The sequence below is a fragment of the Cetorhinus maximus genome, chromosome 7 (genome assembly GCF_964194155.1).
Source record: "Cetorhinus maximus chromosome 7, sCetMax3.hap1.1, whole genome shotgun sequence".
NCBI lineage: Eukaryota > Metazoa > Chordata > Chondrichthyes > Lamniformes > Cetorhinidae > Cetorhinus > Cetorhinus maximus.
This window is the reverse complement of record NC_135885.1, coordinates 52,501,840-52,523,702: the sequence shown is the minus strand read 5'-3', so window position 1 is coordinate 52,523,702 and position 21,863 is coordinate 52,501,840. Positions and strand designations below refer to the sequence as shown.

Genomic DNA, 21,863 nt, shown 5'->3' with positions numbered 1-21,863 from the left:
CCCAACTACACCCTCCCTTTAAGGCAACAATCCAGATGTGAAATTGTAAAATTAACCCAGCAAGGTTACCACAGCACCCAATCGACAGTGGAATTCCAAAGGCTTGTAACACAACTTTAGTCACTGAACACAACAGACTTCTGTGAAAGTGCCTGGAGGCTTTTCCCCAAGGAGTGCTTCACATGGCGTATCTTCTGATCTCCCACAGCCACACCCCCTACAAAGCCTTCTATCCTTCTTCATATACATTTTCTCTCTCTTTAATTTGTAAATTCCATTGTTCTACAGGTCTTTGGAAATTTACTTTTCCCATAATATTAAAATATTTCATGTTGTCAATATGGATCCTTTCCTTTTGGGAAAAATAAACATAATAACCTTACCCTATTTATCTTGTTGGTTGTAAATATCCTACCAGCCCTTTGAAACCCAAACCCTTTTCCACTTATCTTAAAATGCAAATTTCCTTCACATCCTACATGCTGCCCTCATCCATGTTTACTCATTAGCATTTCAAATGCCTTTTTACACCTAACTTCTTTTGATAATTTCAACCTTGCAGTCTATCTGACCATAATTTAATTAAATCAGCCACACAGAAAACCATAAACCCAGAATAATACTATGAAAAATATTATAGTTTCATGACAACAGCAAAGGGTGGCAAAGAAGATAGTAAGGGATACAAAAAGAGAGTATGAAAAGAAACTCATAAGTGATATCAAAATTAACACAAAGATTTTGAACAATTACATTAGGAAACAGAGTGTGGTCAGAAGCAATGTGAGCCCCTGGAAAACTAATAACAGTAATGTTGTCAATGAAGATATGGAAATGGTTTACATGCTGAATAATAACTTTACTTCAGTATTTACAGTAGAGGAAGAGGCCAGAATGCTGGATATCTCAAAGAAATTAATATTAAATCAGGGACAAGGGCTCAACAGAATAAACATAAGTAAGATAATGAAGAAACTAATAGCACTAAACAGGACCAGATCATTTTCTTCGCAGAGTTTAAAAGGAAATATTGAGAACATTCCAGATGTCCTAATTATAATCTTCCAAAATTCTTTCAATTTAGGAACCATTCCTTTAGACTAGAGAATTGTCACTCTGCTATTTAAGAAAGGTGAGAGTGAGAAAGGAGGAAGTTATGCTCCAGTTAGCCTAACATCTGTTACTGGGAAATTGCTAGAGTTTATAATTAAGCAGTTGAAGGTGGGTAGGTCATTGAATACATTCAAGACTGATTTAGACAGATTTTTGATCTAAAAAGGAGTCAAGGGTTTTTGGGAGGCAGTCAAGAAAATGGAGTTAAAGCCACAATCAGATCAGCCATGATATAATTGAATGGTGGGTCAGGCTTGAGGGGCCAAGTGCTCCTATTTCTTATGTTCATGTTATGCTTCTTATGTGTTCAGTGAACCTGCGCAATATTTGACTTTACATCTGCCCAGTGTCAAAGTTTTTATTGTATCCATGGCATGCTTACATTAGCACCCTTCCAAGCATGGGATGCCATGCAGCCTGTGCCGCCGGGTGGCTGGAAGTGCCTCAGCTAGCAGTTTGAGACTCTCTGGTTTCTGTAAAGCAGACTCCAGTGGCACTATTTCGTGGGAAAGTTTGAAGCAGGACGAGATCACTTCTTAATGTTTCTCTGTACTCTACCAAAGTTAAATAGTGTCATTCTACTATGAATATTTCAGGAAAGGGAAATTGTTGCATATAATTTAAGCTAAGCAGACTTTCCACCTGTAAAACTAGCAGACTTTCCTTGCTTTCTCCCTTTCACACACATCTAAATGTCAAAAGCTGCTCTGCAGTACAAACCAATACTTCAAACAAAATGCTAAAGATGCAATTACATTTAGTATTTCTGTTTTCAATAAATACTCTCTTTAGCCTTTTTGTTCAACTGCTGAAACCTTGGAGCTATCTGATACCCCTCGAATGATATACTTGTTAAGTAGATGTACTTCAATAGGTATAGAAGCAATATTATAAAACAATAATGAACAGTCTTCATTATCAGCCAGAAATTATCTGTATTATCATAGAATGTAGCATGTGATCATATTGAAGGACATTCTTTCTTGCAACATTGCATAGAAATATGGACTTTTTTAATGCCCGATCTGCTGTACCTTCTCAACATTTTTCTTCAGTTCAGAAAGTCTGTGCCGGATTCTCATGGTCACCTCTTCTTCTGCGTGTAGGACTCTCCCAGTCTTAACACCTGAAAGTGTCACTTCAACACAGGTTCAAATTCAGTTAAAAATACTTGTTGAACTATGGCTGCCAGAATGCATTAGGCTAGGATAATTATAAAAACAAAAAACTACTGCGGATGCTGGAAATCCAAAACAAAAACAGAATTACCTGGAAAAACTCAGCAGGATAATTATGACTGGTACCCAATTTCTCCACACAGCACCAGCATTCTCAAGGGTCAATTTCCTGAGATACAGATCCCTCCCACACCATCCTATTGCTATGCTACCTATTATACACATATACTTGTTAAGTAGATGTACTTCAATAGGTATAGAAGCAATATTATAAAACAATAATGAACAGTCTTCATTATCAGCCAGAAATTATCTGTATTATCATAGAATGTAGCATGTGATCATATTGAAGGACATGTGTGTATAATATTACAATGTGTATTACAGGGTGCTTGTGCCTCCTAATAATGTACAGACAGATATCTATTTCAGAATTTTCATACATAGGCCAGAAACAATATGTTTTAGAAAGGTTTTATGATCATTGCAGTATTGAGCAAACATTATTTGAATAATGGCAAATCAACTACTGATGCAGCACTCTATGTTTCCATTGTTAGAGTCGAAGTGCTTGACGTCTATTTGAAGTTGTTTTCTTCCATATGCAACAATTTGAGTCACCTTATGCTTGGCACAATTCCATAAAAGAGAGATGATCTGCTTTCAGGTTTCTGCTAATGCCAATCTGAATCCAGCTATACGCAGGGACTTGAGAGAAAACCAGGGTGGCTTATCCTATTTCCCTATGAGCTGGTTTCAGCTTTATTACAATGTCACATCTGAGATTGGATAATCAGTGTACAGAGGCATTAATGAACGTGGTATATATAGTTCCAGTGCTCAACACCACTGCGCAAAGTTTATTATAGACTTAGTAAAAATAAGTGGCTTTTGAACTTCAGTAGTTGTATTTTTGAAATATATTTTATAGTATCATAGTTTGACACAACATTTAGCCATTTAATGTATGCATACTGAACTTTTCTTTCATATGTTTCATTGAGTTTACTTTGTTTTGTTAACCCTTCATGGTTCTGTACGACATCTTGCTGTTGTGTGTGTGGAAGCAGGAAGCTAGTGAAAATGTTGATGTGGAGAATAGCATTATCTGACATTTTCTATGTTTGTTAGTTTGTGTAAGCAGATGCAAATCAGTACAGAATACATCATTCTTGACATATAAGTTCCCCTCAAATTTTATTTCCCCAACTTCAGTGTTGCCAGTATCATGGACTATCCTTTGGCTGAGAGGTTGAACAAACAGGCAAGTGACCTGTTTCTCTGTTGATGCTACTCTTCTGGCTGCTTACAATGAAAGATATGCCTTATGCTGTTTGCCTTGTCAGATATGGGCACAAATAATTTTGTTCAAAATGAGCACAAATGCTCTGAAGCAAAATTATTTTTCTTATTATTTTTGTAAGCCCGTCTTTGCATGTGATAAACCCATTTCTGATAGTACACATATATGCAAAAAGCAGACAGCGCATAAAAAGCTCAGAGAGTTGACTAATGAGTGAAGACAAGGGGCCAGATTTTTGTGTCCCAAAATAGTCAGGAATGGGTGCAGGAGTCAACAAAACTGAGGTCACAGGCCCCAAAATTTGAATTTCCTTCTCCACAAAAGCCTCAAACAAACTTCCCATAGGCAGGAAAAGGTTCAGCTTAGGTTCAGGTTGCCTGTGACGTCAGTGTTGCCATTGACAGGCCTAGGGAAATTTTTATTTCATGGCCTTCATTATTTTCATCAGGTTGGGGGCGGGGGATTTGAAAGCTTTTGGGAAACCCGCCAGGTAAGCGAGTTCAGGAACCTTGGGGGAAAGCCTGCTGAAGAGTTGGAAATGTTCTGACAGGTAGGTGTTAAATGTTTTGACAACTTCAAATGACATTATTAGATGCTGTCTTATAAGTTAGATGTGTGTTTTACTGCAGTGATTGATCATAGGGCTCTGTCCTTAAAGGATAAGTTGACCATTACATTGACCAATAGCATGTAAGTGTTGAGATGCCTTACAGCACATTTCTCATTGAAAGATGTGCTGCTTTGCATTCAAAGCTATAAAAAAAAGTGCTTGGAACTCTTGTGCCATGATCTGAACTGATTTGAATGCCCACAGTGCTTTAACTTCGAAACAAAAATCAGCCTGCTTCTTTAACTTTAAAAAAAACTACCACCTACTCCTGGAATTCTTTGAATGACAGGTCATCTGGTATAGCTTAGAAAAAAAATAGACCTCTGTTCTTTCAATTTCAATAGGCTCCATTGTCAGGAGCTGTGATGGTTTGTTTTGACAGCTGAACCCATTATGAATGCTTGGCTGAATTTCAAAAGCCAATGAAGCAGTTAACTCAGCAGTTTGACAGTTTTAAGAGGTTATTAAAGGATCTTTCATGTGGTTTCTGAATAAATGTTTGTTTTTACAACTCAATAATCACTTGAGGGGATTTAACTTTCTTTTGATGGGTCTAGAGTCTTTTTATCCTGTGCAGTATGAATGGTGGTATGATTGAGTGACCAATATATTAGATTGGTAGAGGTTTGATTTTTTTCAAATCCATTTCAAAGACTCCCCTTTGCCATTATGTGGCTCCTGAATCTGGTCCATAGTGGATATGGGTGAGTTTCTTTGGAGAATACGGAAGGGGGGCAGTGCATGGGGGATCTGAGGGGGCATGGAGGTGGTGGAAGTTAAGGGGGCTGAGGGCCAAGGATTGGGGACATAAGAACGATGAAGAAAGCTAGGACGATGTCCCCGGGAACTAAGCCATGCCTTCCAACCAGCCCACCTTGGCACCTGCACTCCTCCAATGCTGCCTCAGGCCTGTTTAGAGAGGTGGCAGACCTGAACCTTGCCCATCCACTTGTCTAGAAGATGAAAATATGGTGGTTATGGGAGGAGGTGATGGGTTCAGGCTGGCGAAGTTGGGAACTGCCCTGACCTTTGTTTCCCAAACCCTGAGATGAAAATCTAGCCCAAGTAGTTACACTTAAAGTGCAGTAGAACAATGAGATTGTCATAGCATTAATCTGCTGCTTAATGACTTGCACTGTAGGAAAAACATTGTCAATACGTAAAAGCAGATTTAAAAATTTATGAAGGGGACTGCAAATATGGCTCACCCTGGTATGATCCCCATTTTCACTCTCATGAGCCAAATGGCACAGACTTAAGTGAATAAATTATTCTTAATATCTGTTTTGAATTTACTATTCATCAATTTTCAGTTATGTCTTTTGGATGAACTTTCCTTGATGAATTTTAAAGTAATATTCTGCATCTATCAATATGCTATTTAATATTTTTGTGCCTTGATTACCCTTAAACACCTCTTGTGGACTGCAGAGCTTGAAATTCTCCATTTTTTTTCTCATGGCTTATTCCTTTTATATTTGGGATTGTTTTATTCAAGCAATGGTCAAGCAATGTCTTGTCTTTAAAGTCCTCACCCTTGTTTTCAGATTGCCCCATTGCCTTGCCCCTCCCTATCTATGTAATCCACCCCCTCCCCCCCTGCCCCCAGTGCCACAAGTCTCTGAGATATCTGCATCCCTCAAATTCTGGCCTCTTGTGCAAAGCAAAATAATTTGTTCCACTTTTGGTGGCCCATGCGTCAGTTGCCTAGGCCCCAAGCTCTGCAGTTCCCTCCCTACACCTCTCTGCGTCCAAACTGTGCTTTCCTCCTTTAAGGCACTCCTAATACCTACCTCTTTGACTAAGCTTTTTGTCATCTGATCTAAGATCTCCTTATGTGGCTTGGTATCACACTTTTGTTTTATAATGTTCCTGTGAAGCACCTTGAAACGTTTAATCAGATTGAAGGTGCAATATAAATATGAGTTGTTGTTGTTATTCCTCTTCCTTGCCTAGTCTCTGATTCTTGTACATGTTTTTTTGTGGAATGGTGAACAAACAATCCAAGGATGGTCTTACTACTGTGTTATCAAACCCCAGTATAACATCTGGAACTTTATACTCTACTATATTAGCTATTGATTCCAGCAATTTATCTGTTTTTAATTGGTTTGCTACATTTTCAAGATATTGAATGTAATCAGTTGATCATCACTACCAGGCACTTTGCTCAGTTGCCATCTATCAAGTCAATTCAAAGACAATAGTCAGATAATATGTTGCTAACTTACTTCCATGTGCTAGTGAGGGAATAAGATGTTAAACTGAAGCCCAGTTTGCCCTCTCAGGTGAACATAAAAGATCCTATGGCATTATTCAAAGAGGCACAGGGGATTTCTTCTGGCACCCTAGGTAACATATATTCCTCAACTAACATCTAAAAACAGATTACCTGGTCACTTACCTCATTACTATTTTTAGGACATTGCTGTACAAAATTGACTGTCACGTCTGCCTGCATTACAACATCGATTATGCTCCAAAAGTAGTTCATTGGCTGTGAAAGACAGTGCGACATCATGAGGGTAAAGTTGCTGTATGAATGCAAGATCTTCCCTTTTTTATTATTGACTTAGTTTGTTAAGCAAGCCATTGTACAAAAAAATCTAAATTTGTATTTCTCATTTATAAATGAAAATCTCCCAATCTTGTACTTACATTCATAGCCTCAATATACAACAGAAGTGTTGCTTTATGTCTTTATTTATGTATAACTCATAGATAGGAAAATATGCAAAGAAAAAGTGCATACTTTCTATGACAAACCATACAAGTACTTTGTTCATGGCCCAAACATTTGGAAGTTTATACAAATGCAAAAATAACGACACCATTTTATTAGCAGCATAATTTTTTATCTGACTATTTTAACATCTATTTCGTGGACAGTATTATTTATACATACTGTGTAAAACCTATGATCAAACAAGCAGCATGTTCTATTGCAAAACGTGTTGGCTTGCCCCTTAAATATATTTTTGAAGATCATAGAATTTAGAGCAATGTAGACTTGAAATCACATATAATAAAAAAGAAAATTGCAGAAGCTGAAAACATGAGAACAGAAAAGACTTGCACAACATGTCCATCAGTATTTGAAAGATAAGGATAGGTTAGTGTTACAGATGAGATCCTTCATTAGAAACCTGACAAAAAGATCTTAAACAAAATGTTAACCTATAATTTTTTAACCAAAACGCATGTATTTATGCTTATAGAGTAGATGGCCTTTTGTGCACGTTGATAGAATTATACAAAACCGCAATAAAATATACACTTTGCATCACTATTTAGCATATGGGTATGAATTAAGTCTACCTAAAAAACATAAAAGTAAAACATAAATGTTTCCAGCAATAAAACAGTTGGGTCCCACCTTGGAAAATGTGTCAAATAACTGACAAAAAGAAGGGAAAGGGACAACAAGGGACAAGTATAAATTTTGAAAACGCAGACAAATAATATCAATACTACTAAGTATTTTAGTAGCATACTTGACAGCATATTAACACATATTGGGAAGACTATGACTACCAACAACAAGGATCATAAAACATGATTTGCTACAAATCAATAAAATACACTGCCATTCAGACTTATATATGGTGAACAGTATTATAATGCAGATTCCTTTACAGTTTCATTGCCATCCAAGAAGTACTCATCATCAGTAGTGGTGTCTGTGTTTGTATCTGAGTAACTAGAGAGATTCTGTTTGTCAAACACAGCTGGTGTACGGTGATGCTGTGGTGAAAGACTGTCTTCTGATATTTTACTCCCTGTGGATGATGAACTCAAAAGTCTTATTATATCTGTGGGATTTTCCTTGGGCCAGAATATTTTAATGTCTACAGGAAAATACTCATCATTCTGTTCCGGATCATCATTCACCCCTGGATCCTGGTTTACTCCACTGGTACATGGATTGAAAATATCCTCACTTCTCAGAGATGAGGCTTCCTTGTGAAGATATCCAGGTTTCCACAATCTGTCCACTACCAATACTCTATTCAGGTTCTCAAGATGTGTTTCTTTCTTTTTCTCTTCTTTAGAAACATTTCTTGTGTCATCATTTCCAATGACTAACTCACTGAATTTACTGCCATGGTATGAAGTCCATTTGTGAGAGTCAGACTCATTCTGATTAGAAAAAGGGAGATCAGAATAAGATCGATAAAGTCTGCTAGATTTTATACGATTTGAAAACTGGAGACTTGGGTGAACTTGTCTGTTTCGAACAGTTAGTTTAGAATTATGCAAATCGTTTGTGGAAAATAAATTTTCATGATCTTGGTTGTAATCTGAATTAATATCTTTCAAACTTTTTGCCTTATACATATTACCACACCTATTGTGAATATCCTGACGGTTGGCTCTCAGAGAACGTGTAAACCTGAAATAATTTTTTGAGAATCTGGCTGTCCCTGCCTGATAGTTATTGTTTTCTGTATCATCTTCGTCAATACTAGAGGAACTTGCTCTGTATTGAGAAAAATCACTGTAGGCATTTAACCTATTCCGAAAGTTATTAATCTCTGTGATATCTGAATCAATTTGGTTCTCCTCTGGAGAACTTTGCTGCAGGGAGTTATAAACATTTGTATTTTTCATCCATGTTGCCAATGTCTGATTCTGAAACATTCCTCCACCGAATGATTTCCTTTTACGTCTGAATATTTTGCCATCTTCTTTTGCATTGTCACAGTCTTGTGCAGGGAGGTCAGCACTAATTGATGAATGGTCACACATTACATTCCTGTTGTTATGTACAATATTAGCAGGAGACAGAAGAGTGGGTGACAAATCATGTGATGAAGAAATGTTGTTGATTAAATCCTTATTGATTTGTTCACAGCTGCCATAATATCCTCTGGCTGGAGGGGTACCTCTACTTTTTGTTGACTGTCTCAAATACTTACTTTTCTTGCTGCAGGTGATATCCATAAAAGATTCTTGATCAATCAATAGATCCAGTGATGAAACAGTAATGTCAGTTTCTGATTTATAGTGCTTCATATTATCACCACGTTGAAGACGCAAAGACATATTACTGGTTGGAAACCAATTCTGAAACTTAGTGTTCTTGCCACATGCAATGTCTGTATCAGGCCATAAGAAAGCTCTTCTGTTGCTTTCAGACTGATCATTTTGTAGATTCCTGCTAACTGCTGTGTCCATTACGAAGCCACTTCTATTTGGAGAATGAGCCAGTGATTTGGCTTGTTTGCTTTTTATGATATTTAAAGGAGACTGTTGTTCAGCCAATGAAGTCGGGAATGAAAATTCATTGTTGGTTCCAGAGTTGTACTTCTGTAAATAACTATTATTTCTTCTGTTCATTATAAATTCACCACTCAGTGTGGAATGAGTTGATGACTTGTCTTGGTTGTTGTGAGTGATATTAGTGGTAAGCCATTGTTCAGTTACCTTAGGTGGGGACGAGGGTGCACTATTTGTTTTATGTAAATCTTTAAACTTTAACCGTTTGTAAGGTATTTTATCTTGATAGGTTTCACTACGATGTGATGAATAATTCTGTCTGGTATTTTTCTTAATATCTGTGAAAGTGGTCGTGGACTGTATGTCACTTAGTGAATCTACTACTGGAATTTTGTTAGTTTCTGGTGAGTCCTTTTTTAAATGTTCATTGACTCCAGTAACTGCAGTGACAGTAGCACAGTTCAGTGAATAACTCATTGTCTTACATTTACTGCTGCGAGTGATATTCTCAGAAGAACAGTGCCTGGTCACTGGATCTAGTGCTGCAAGTATGTGGCTTGTCTTAAATTTGTCCTGATTATAATCCTGATTAATTGCACTGACATCAGTCGTGACTGATGAATGACTCAGTGGCTTGTCTTTGTAGCTGTATGTTGTACTTGTAGGAGATTTTTCTTGAGCAACCTTATCTCCTGACAAAAGTACACTTTTAGTTTCATGTTTGCACTTTTCCAAATAGTCAGGGCTTTCTCTGTGTACAGTGACAGCAACACTGTTTAACAAATGACTTAGTGGCTTGTGTTCATTGCTATGTGCAATGTCTGTAGGAGATAACTGGCTGGATACTTGATTCAGTGCTGAAGGCCTGAACTTAGTCTCAAATGTATCTACTACATCACAAGTATTAACTTTTCTGTCCACAGTGATGGCATCAGTTTTTGGGGAACAATTCTGTAATGTATTTTTCCTGCCTTGTATGATATTTTTATTGGCCCATTGTCCATTCAATTTATCTGCTGATGTAACTGCACTGCTTTTGTCAGATTGGTGTTTTTCTATATTTTTGCTACTTGCCAACAGACTGATGTCGTCTCTGACCAGCGAAAGAGCCTTTGATTTGTCTTGGTTGCTGCTTTGTGAGATATTTTCAGGGAGCCACTGGCTGGTCACTGCAGATGATGGTGAGGGGGCACTCTTTGCTTTATGCAAATTTAATTTGAATTTACTAGAAGGTCTCTTACAATGATAGCTGTCAGTTACCTTCGTTATGTAATGCTGCAATGTATTTTTCTTCACATTTGTAACATTTACAGCAGAGCGTTGGGTATTGTAGGGATAGACTGGTGAAGTGACACAGCTGATTTTAGGTTTGTGCTTCTGTAAATTCTCATTTATATCTATGTCACCGCTTTCCAAAGAATGAGTCAATGGCTTGCCTAAGCTGCTGTGTGAATTACTAAGAGACTTTTGATCAATTAGTGCACCAGGTGATGGAATCGAATTGTTTTCTTCAGATTGATAATTTTCAGCATTCTTGGTAACTTCTGCGGCCAGACTGTTGTCATCACTGATTGGGAAATGGGTCAATGGCTTGACTTTGTTATGTGTATTTGTAGGAGACGGTTGTTCAGACAATGAATCAGGCAGTATAGGTCCAGTGTTGTCCTTTTGTAAATATTTATTGCCTCCTCTGTCCACAATGACAGCTGGGCAGTTTGGTGAATAATTCAGTAACTGATATTTACTCCTGTGTGGAATATTTGTTGAAAATTGTTGCCCAATCACTGAATCCGCTGCTGATGATATTTGGATAGTCTCTGATTTGTTTTGTTGTACATTATCTTTATTCAACCTTCTGTCCAAAGTGATGTCATCATTAATTGAGGGCAAATTCTGTTGAGTATTTTCCCCTCCTGGTGTGATATTTGTTGGATTTCTCTGGCCGGTCGCTCTACCCGGTGAAATTCTACCATGATGTTCTGATTGGTAATTTTCTAAATTATTGACACTTCCTGGAGCCACAAAGATGCCACCCATGAGCAGAGAATGAGCGGGTGACTTATTCATGCTGTCACATGTGCTATTTGTAGGAAACTGTTGGTCAGTCAATGAATCTGGTGTTGAAAGATCACGGTTTTCTTTTTGTAAATACTCAACACATCCCCTGTCCATCGTGGTATCTCCATTAAGTGGGGAATGAGGCTGCGAATAGCTTTTGTTGTTATATGAGAGAATTGTAGGAAAACACTGACTGGTGACTGGAGGTGGTGATGAGGGTGCACTATTTGTTTCATCCGATATTTCAAAGGTAAGCACATAAAAAGACTTATTATCATGAGCAATCTCAGTTACCATTGATGAATCATTCAGCAAGGCATCTTCCTTGATATCTGTGAGAGTGGTTGTAGACTGTATGTCACTTAGTGAGTCTACTGCTGGAATTTTGTTAGTTTCTGGTGAGTCCTTTTTTAAATGTTCATTGACTCCAGTATCTGCAGTGACAGTAGCACAGTTCAGTGAATAACTCAGTGTCTTACATTTACTGCTGTGTGTGATATTCTTAGAAGAATGGTGCCTGGTCACTGGATCGAGTGCTGCAAGTATATGGCTTGTCTTAAATTTATCCTGATTATAATCCTGATTAATTGCACTGACATCAGTCGTGACTGATGAATGACTCAGTGGCTTGTCTTTGTAGCTGTATGTTGTACTTGTAGGAGATTTTTGTTGAGCAAATTCATCTCCTGACAAAAGTGCACTTTTAGTTTCATATTTGCACTTTTCCAAATAGTCAGGGCTTTCTCTGTATACAGTGACAGCAGCACTGTTTAACAAATGACTTAGTGGCTTGTGTTCATTGCTATGTGCAATGTCTGTAGGAGATAACTGGCTGGATACTTGATTCAGTGCTGAAGGCCTATACTTAGTCTCAGATGTATCTACTACATCACAAGTATTATTAACTTCTCTGTCCACAGTGCTGCCATCAATATTTGGGGAGCAATTCTGTAATGTATTTTTCCTGCCTTGTGTGATATTTTTATGGGCCCATTGTTCATTCAATTTATCTGCTGATGTAACTGCACTGCTTTTGTCAGATTGGTAGTTTTCTATATTTTTGCTATTTGCCAACAGACTGATGTCATCTCTGACCAGCGAAAGAGCCTTTGATTTGTCTTGGTTGCTGCTTTGTGAGATATTTTCAGGGAGCCACTGGCTGGTCACTGCAGATGATGGTGAGGGGGCACTCTCTGTTTTATGCAAAGCATTTAATTTGAATTTACCAGAAGGTCTCTTACGATGATAGATGTCAGTTACCTTCGTTATGTAATGCTGCAATGTATTTTTCTTCACATTTGTAACATTTGCAGCAGAGCGATGGGTATTAAAGGGATAGACTGGTGAAGTGACACATCTGATTTCAGGTTTGTGCTTTTGTAAATTCTCATTTATATCTATGTCACTGCTTCCCAAAGAATGAGTCAATGGCTTGCCTAAGTTGCTGTGTGAATTACTAAGAGACTTTTGATCAATTAGTGCACCAGGTGATGGAATCGAACTGTTTTCTTCAGATTGATAATTTTCAGCATTCTTGGTAACTTCTGCGGCCAGATTGTTGTCATCACTGATTGGGAAATGGGTCAATGGCTTGACTTTGTTATGTGTATTTGTAGGAGACGGTTGTTCAGACAATGAATCAGGCAGTATAGGTCCAGTGTTGTCCTTTTGTAAACATTTATTGCCTCCTCTGTCCACAATGACAGCTGGGCAGTTTGGTGAATAATTCAGTAACTGATATTTACTCCTGTGTGGAATATTTGTTGAAAATTGTTGCCCAATCACTGAATCCGCTGCTGATGATATTTGGATAGTCTCTGATTTGTTTTGTTGTACATTATCTTTATTCAACCTTCTATCCAAAGTGATGTCATCATTAATTGAGGGCAAATTCTGCTGAGTATTTTCCCCTCCTGGTGTGATATTTGTTGGATTTCTCTGGCCAGTCGCTCTACCCGGTGAAATTCCACCATGATGTTCTGACTGGTAATTTTCCACGTTTTTGTCACAAGATTTCTCATCATGAGCAACATCATTTACCTTTGCTGAATCAATGTGCAAAGCACCTTTCTTGATATCAATGCTAGTGGTAGAGAACTGTAAAACAGGTAACAATTCTAGTGATGGATCTGCAACCTGGCTTTCAGATTTGTTCTTTTGTAACAGATTGCCTTCTCTGTCCACATAGATGTCACTGCTGAGTAAAGGATGAATCAGTGGTTTGTTTTGGTTGTTATGTATGATATTTGAAGTCAGCCACGGACTGGTCATTCCAGGTAATGATGAGAATGCATTATTTGTTTTACCCGAACATTTAGATTTGTATTGATCACAGGGCCCTTCATCACAGCAGATATCAGTTATGCTTGAATATTTCTGAAGTCCATTTTTCCTTTTTTTGTTGATTGCTGTAGGAGATTCTTGCAAGTATTCAACAGCAGTACTGTGCAGTGAATCTGCTGAAGGAGCTACACCACTGATTGCTGGGTTGTCCTTTTGCAAATGCTTATTTATTTCAGTATCCACAGTCAACGGAGAATTGTTGAATGAGCAATTCGGCGACTCGTATCTATTTTTGTGTGTGATATTTACAGGGGATGGTTGCCTAATTACTGGACCCAGGGATGAAGGTGGATTAGTAGCTTTTGCTTCGTCCTGCTCTGCAAGACCTTTAACTTCTCTTTTTATTTCAGCACTGTTTGGCAAATAATTCAGTTGCTTATCTTTGTTGTACATGGTATTTATAGGAGACAGTTGATGAGTCCCTTTATTTGACACAACTGCAGAGTGGGTTTCAGATTCACAATTTTTCGAACAGCCAAGATGTTTCCTCTTCCATGTGACATCGGCACTGCTTAGAGAATGACACAGCAGTTTGTGTTCATTGCAATGTGTGTTATCTATAAGCGACAACTGGTTAAAAACTGGATCCAGTACAGAAAGGGCACTATCCATCTTAGGTATATCCGGTTCTTTGTAATCTTTAGTAATTCCTCGCATAGTGGTGTCAGCACCATTTTGCTCCCAATTTTGAAATGTACTTTTTGTATCATGTATAATATCTGAAGGAGTCTTCAAGTCAATTGCTGTGTCTGACAATAAAACTTTGTAGTTTTCAGTTTGGTCATTTTCTAAATTCTTGATAACATCAGGCCTCACCGGGGAATGAATCAGTAACTTGTCCATATTACGATGAGAATTTGTAGGGGACTGCTGGTAACTCATTGCATCATGTGGTGAAATTGGAATATTTTCTTCAGGTTTATAATTTTCTGCATTGTTAATAGTTCCTGGATTCATGGTGGTATTCCCACTGAGTGGGAAATAAGGCAATGATTTATCTTGGCTGTCTATGAAATTTGTAAGAGGCTCTTGGCCGCTCAGCGAATCTTGTGCTGAAAGTTTACTGTTGGTGTCAGATTTATCCTTTGGCAAATATTCATTGCCTCTGTTAAGGGAGGAATATGTCAATAAAGTATTTTGGTTCAAATGGGATGTGATAGTTGTAGAAGACTGGTTCCCATTTACTGTTTCAGATAAGTTTTTCTGTGCATTTTTGTTGCTTCTACGGTTTGGGTAATTTTTTGATGACTTGCCTTTGTTGGTATTTGTAGACAAACATTGTATTAATACAACTGATGATGGTGTACTTGACTTTTCAGATTTATAATTTTGAGCATCATGAACACTATGTATTTCAGGCAAATTGTTATTGACTGTGTGAAATGGCCAAATCTGTAAAGTATCTTTCATGTTATTTTTGGTATCTGAAGGAGATGCTTCTTTTGAATCTGATAATGGAAGTGCACAGTTTGGATCAGATTTATGCTCATTACCTGTTCTGTCTGATGTTATGTCAGTACTCTTGGCTGAATCATCCAGTAAATGGTATTTGTAGCTGGGACATATAGGAAACTTATAGCTGAGCACTTGATCTGTTGATGGTTTTATGCCAGATGCCTGTCTGCAGTTTTGTTTAGAATTTATATCCAAATTAAGGGCGTTGCTGGTTGATGACAGACTTTGGGAAGCAAATGTTTTGTAAGCATTGTTTGGAGATTGTGTTATAGCCGTTTCTACTGCATAACTTGTTTCTGATTCACCATTTTGTAAAGAATCGTTACTCACACTTTCAAAGGAGACATCATCAGTTTTTAAATGGTTGCTCAGTAATGCACTGTTGTAATGAATTATATTTGTTACACATTTTGGTACAGGTTTTGGATCTACTGAAAGTTCGTGACCTGTTTCACGTTTAACTTTTTGTAAGTAATTGTTACCACCTGATTTCAAGGCAGCACTGGTTCTATTTGTCTGTAACACATTACTGTCCATGCATGTATTTACATGTGTAGGAAGCTGTGAACAAATCAGCTCAGTTGCTAATGAAGATGTGCTTTTTCCATCATTTTCACAATTGCGTTTCCAACTATTATTTTCTCTTTCTGGCAAAAGGCCATCAGCATCTCTTAATGTGACAGGTTCCATTCTAGTTTCGCTCAATCTGAGATTATCTGAAGATTTTTCACCCTCTGTGTATGTAAACAAAGTGGTTCTTTCTCTTCCGTCCCAACTGCTTTGTAAATGATCATCATTACATGTACTTTGTGTAGCAATGTTAGTGTTGTCTGTCCCAGAATATTGCCACCTATTTTTGCTGCTCATTGTGATAAATGAACTAGCCCTTGGTTGATACACTGGTTCTGACAGGGAAAGTGAACTAATGGGTCTATGTTTACTGGTTTGCAAAGAATCGTTGCTACTGCCTCTTTGGAAAATGGTGTTATTACAGCTTTGTGAATTAATATTCCACCTGCCATGAGTATATATGGTAAACAGAGGAGTGTGTGAAATATGTGCTGGAACAGATGATGAAATTGGAGGGCTGGATTTTGATTTGCTGTCATTTAAATAAGCAGCTGCGTCATTTTTTTGTGAAATGTTGAGAGAACTATTTGACAAGTTCTGTGGTAGCACATCTCTGTTGCCAATGTTAAGACTTGGGCCTGTAATTGAGCTTAATGATGAAGACTCACTGTTGCTTTGTGAATAACCTTCGTCTCTTTGTGAAGGGACACAAATATTGTTTGACGAGTAGCTTTGTTGACTATTTCTGTTGCTGTTGGAAACAACTGGAAGAGATTTGGTTTGTAGGTCCAGTAATGATGTTCTGGCGGTTTCATGCTTGCTGTTCGACAAACAACCATCAGTATTTGTTCTCAGAATGTCATCAGTACAGTTTATTGGATGATTTTCAAACATCTTTTTAGGCTCAGTAACAGAAGACCATGGGCCAGATGCTGAATTTGGTGATATTGCATTGTCAGTTTTGTATTGACCTGTTTCAACAGAAGCATAAACATTTCCTTGCCGTTGAACAGCATGAAGGTTTCTCATTGAAGGAGTGTGCCTCACATTTCCAATGCTGCACCAAACTGGCAGTGACTGTAGTTCAGCATTTTCACTTAACTCAGAAGAATTCAGCACAGCGTTGGTTTCATTTTCATTTCTGTATTGTTTTGCTAGGCGGTTATAACTTTTAGCACCTTCTTCATTTGTGATGTTTCTTTGTAACTCGAAATTACTTAAATCTTCAGTTCCCAAGATCTTTTTAGGTTCATCCAATACAACTACAAAATGATCAAGAAAAAGCATTAACATATAGGAATAGGTATGCACTGGAACCACAGAACAGAATACACCATGTATTTATCTATATAAAGATAAAACATTTGACTGCACAAAAATGTTTTGCAATATATTGTAAGCAAGATTGATACTGGAAAATGCCTTGGAACAAAACATCTGTTCACCTTCTTGGTTGTTGAATAATGTGTGTCCTAGAGGCATCATAAAATTATATTTTGTTATTTTAAAATATATAAAATCTTTCATAATTTTAAAATATCATGACTGCTGTTTACTTACCACTGATGGTCTTTGTTTCCAAGTCTTGACTGAGGAGTTCAGAATGTATTTGTTTACCAAAGTCATGATACACATGTATTTTTCTTTCAACTTGGGGGACTACCGCTGCCTTCAATCGTACCTGAGGTAAATTACATTCTCTTAATTAATGATTCATAGAATTTACAGTTTAAGTCACAAAATTATGAAGGGAGACTACATAGATCATATAAACTACAGCACAGGTATATTTAAAAAAACATAATATGCTCCTGTTTCTAAACTTTACATAGAAAATAGGAGCAGGAGTAGGTCATTCAGCCCTTCAAGCCTACTCTGACATTCAGTATGATCATGGCTGATCCTCTATCTCAACGCCATACTCCCGCTCTCTCCCCATACCCTTTGATGCCTTTAGAGTCCAGAAATCTATTTCCCTCTTAAATATATTCAGTGACTTGGCCTCCACAGCCCTCTGTGGTAGAAAATTCCACAGGTTCACCACCCCGAGTGAAGACGTTTCTCCTCATCTCAATCCTAAATGGTCAACCCATATCCTGAGACTGTGACCCCTTGTTCTAGACACAACCACCACCCCCCTTCCCCCCCGCCACCCCCAGCCAGAAGAAACATCATCTTTGCATCCAGTCTGTCCATCCATGTCAGAAATTTGTATGTTTAAATAAGATCCCCTCACATTCTTCTAAACTCCAGTGAATACAGGCTGAGTTGGCCCAATCTCTCCTTAAACAACAATTCTGCCATCCCAGGAATCAGTCTGGTGAACCTTTGCTGCACTCCCTCTATGATAAGTATATCCTTTCTTAGGTAAGGTGGCAAAAACTGCACACAATACTCCAGGGATGGTCCCACCAAGGCCCTGTACAACTGCAGTAAGATATCCTTGCTCCTGTACTCAAGATCGTTTGCAATGAAGGCCAATATACCATTTGCCTTCTTAAATGCTTGCCACACTTGCATTCTTGTTTTCAGTGATTGGCGTACAAGGACACCCAGGTCCCTTTGTACATCAACATTTCCCAATCTATAACTTTTTAATTATTCTCTGCCATTCTGTTTTTCCTACCAAAGTGGATAACTTCACACTTATCCACATTATACTGTATTTGCCATGTATTTGCCCACTCGCTCAACCTGTCTAAATCACCTTGAAGCCTCTTAATACCTTCCTCAATGCTCACATCCCCACTGTTTCGTGTTATCAGCAAACTTGGAAATATTACATTTGGGTCCCTCATCCAAATTATTGATATATATTGTGAATAGCTAGGGCCCAAGCACTGATCCCTGCGGTACCCCACTAGCCACTCCAAAAAAGACCCACTTATTCCTACTCTATGTTTCCTGTCTGCTAACCAATTCTCAATCCATGCCAATATATTACCCCAATCCCATGTGCTTTAATTTTATGTGGGACTTTATCAAAAGCTTTCTGAAAATCCAAATAGACCACATCCAGTGGTTCTCCCTTATCTATTCTGCTAGTTACAGCCTCAAAAAACTCCAATAGGTTTCTCAAACATGACTTCTCTTTCCTAAATCCATGTTGACTTTGCTACCATTGATATTTTCTAAGTGTCCTGTTATCACATCCCTTATAAAAGACTCTAGCATTTTCTCTACTACTGAGTTAGGCTAACCGGTCTGTAATTTGCTGTTTAATCTCTCCCTCCTTTTTGAAATAGTGGAGTTACATTCGCCACCCTCCAATCTGCCCGGACTGTTTCAGAATCTACTGAATTTTGGAAGACGACAACAACGCATCCACTATTTCCATGGCCACCTCCTTTAGTACCCTGCAATGTAGATTATTGGACCCTGGGGATTTATTGGCTTTCAGTCCCATTAATTTCTCCAGCACTATTGTTTTAGTAATATTAATTTCCTTTAATTCTTCCTTCTCACTAGACCTTTGATTCCCTAGGCCTGAATTTTTCCTGCGTCGGGTGGGCTCGGCAGGAGTGGTCGCGATTGGCTCCACACTGCCATTTTATGCGGGTGGGCCAATTAAGGCCCACCCAGCGTAATGTGCGAGCAGTAGCAAACACTACCTATGCGGGCAGGGGGAGGAGGGAGAGTCGGATCTAGCGCTTTTTCACACATGCGTGCGAAAGAGCGTTTCAATCTCTCTGAGGTATGGAGCTGCCTCAGGGAGATTGAAGCGCTTTTTAAAAAAATAAATAAATGGATTAAAAATTTAAGGAAACAGGTCCCCTCATGTGAGTGTGTCACATGAGATGGGACATGTTTTTACTTTTCACAATAAGTTTTTATTTAATTCGTAAAAGCTTTAGAAAACCTCATCCCACTTGTGGATGAGGTTTCCTGAGAAATGTAAAGGCTACTTGGCCTTTTTGCCTGCCCACCAACCTTTAGGTTGGATGGGCAGTGTAAAATTCATGTTAATTACCTGTTTAATGGCCTTAATAGGCTTATCAGTTATCGACAGGCACACAGCTGACTCTGGTGTGCGCCCGCCGAACGAAACATCGCGAGAGAGTGCGATGACGTCAGGACGCATGCCCGACGTCATCACGTGTCATTATTACATGCCGGCGTGTCGGGCCCGCCCCCGCAAGCCGACTGTAAAATCCTGGCCCTAGTATGTCTGGAAAGTTATTTGTGTCTTCCTCTGTGAAAACAGAACTAAAGTAGTTGTTTAGTTGCTCTGCCATTTTCTTGTTCTCTGTTATAAATTCTCCTGTTTCAGACTGTAAGAGGCCTACATTTGTCTTTACTAATCTTTTTCTTTTTACATTTGTATAGAAGCTTTTATGGTCCGCTTTTATGTTCCTTGCAAGTTTACTCTCATTCTCTATTTTTCCCCTCTTAATCAATCTTTTGGTCCTCCTTTGCTGAATCATAAACTGCTCCCAAGCCTCAGGCTTGCTACATTTTCTAGCAACATTATATACATATGAACATACATATAAACATACGAATTAGGAGCAGGAGTAGGCCACTCGGCCCTTCGAGCCTGCTCCACCATTCAATAAGATCATTGTTGATCGGAATGTAATCTCAACCCCATATGCCCGCCTAACCCCGATAACCTTTCATCCCCTTGTTAATCAAGAATCTATCTAGCTCTGCCTTAAAAATATTCAAAGACTCTGCTTCCACTGCCTTTTGAGGAAGAGTTCCAAAGACTCACAACCCTCAGAGAAAAAATTTCTCCTCATCTCTGTTTTAAATGAGCGACCCCTTATTTTTAAACAGTGACCCCTAGTTCTAGATTCTCCCACAAGAGGAAATATCCTCTCCACATCCACCCTGTCAAGACCCCTCAGGATCTTAAAGGTTTCAAATAAGTCGCCTCTTACTCTTCTAAATTCCAGTGGATACAAGCCTAACCTGTCCAGCCTTTCCTCTTAAGACAACCTGCCCATTCCTGGTATTAGTATAGTAAACCTTCTCTGAACTGCTTCTAATGCATTTACTTCTTTCTTTAGATAAGGAGACCAGTGCTATACACAATACTCCAGATATGGTCTCACCAGTGCCCTGTATAACTGAAGCATAACCTCCCTATTTTTGTAATCAATTCCCCTCACAATAAATAATAACATTCTATTAGCTTTCCTAATTACCTGCTGTACCTGCATACTAACCTTTTGCGATTCATGCACCAGGACACCTAGATCCCCCTGGACTTCAGAGCTCTGCAATCTCTCACCATTTAGATAATAAGCCTTCTTTCTATTCTTCCTGCCAAAATGAACAATTTCACATTTGCCCACATTATACTCCATTTGCCAGATCTTTGCCCACTCACTTAACCTATCTATGTCGTGTTGTAGCCTCCTTACATCCTCTTCACAATTACTTTCCTACCTATCTTTGCGTTATCAGCAAATTTAGCTGACATTCCTTCAGTCCCATCATCCAAGTCATTTATATAAATTGTAAAAGGTTGAGGCCCCAGCACTCATCCCTGTGGCACACCACTCGTCGCATTCTGCCAAACAGAAAAAAGCTCATTTATGGCAACTCTCTCCTTTCTGTTAGCTAACTAATCTTCTATGCATGCTAATATATTACCCCCTACACCATGAGCTTTTATTTTCCGCAATAACCTTTGATGTGGCACTTTATCAAATGCCTTCTGGAAATCTAACTGGTACATCCACCGGCTCCCCTTTATCCACAACACATGTGACTCCTTCAAAGAACTCCAATAAATTGGTTAAACATGATTTCCCTTTTACAAAACCATGTTGACTCTGTCTGATTGCCTTGAATTTTTTTAAGTGCCCTGCTATAACATCTTCAATAATAGCTTCTAACATTTTCCCTATGATAGAAGTTAGGCTAACAGGCCCATAGTTTCCTGGGGCTGAATTTTGTCCCCGTAGCGGGGGTTGTGTGGGGGCAGGCGGGAGCAAGTGCAAACCCAATCGATGTCCCCGATCGGGTCCGCGCTGCCATTTTACGTGGGCGGGCCAATTAAGGC

The 21,863-nt window shown here is 38.5% G+C and overlaps 1 protein-coding gene across 1 annotated transcript in view; it reads right to left on the bottom strand.

The window, feature by feature from the left end:
- Window positions 1-7,819: 7,819 nt before the first annotated feature.
- Window positions 7,820-21,863, bottom strand: part of LOC144683114 (uncharacterized) — a 55,273-nt gene continuing 41,229 nt past the window's right edge. The window contains exons 5-6 of the mRNA XM_078546132.1: window positions 17,411-17,531; window positions 7,820-17,112 (exon numbers count right to left, since the gene is read on the bottom strand). Coding sequence (XP_078402258.1) covers window positions 7,820-17,112; window positions 17,411-17,531 — 9,414 coding nt within the window. The remainder of the gene's footprint in view (window positions 17,113-17,410; window positions 17,532-21,863) is intronic.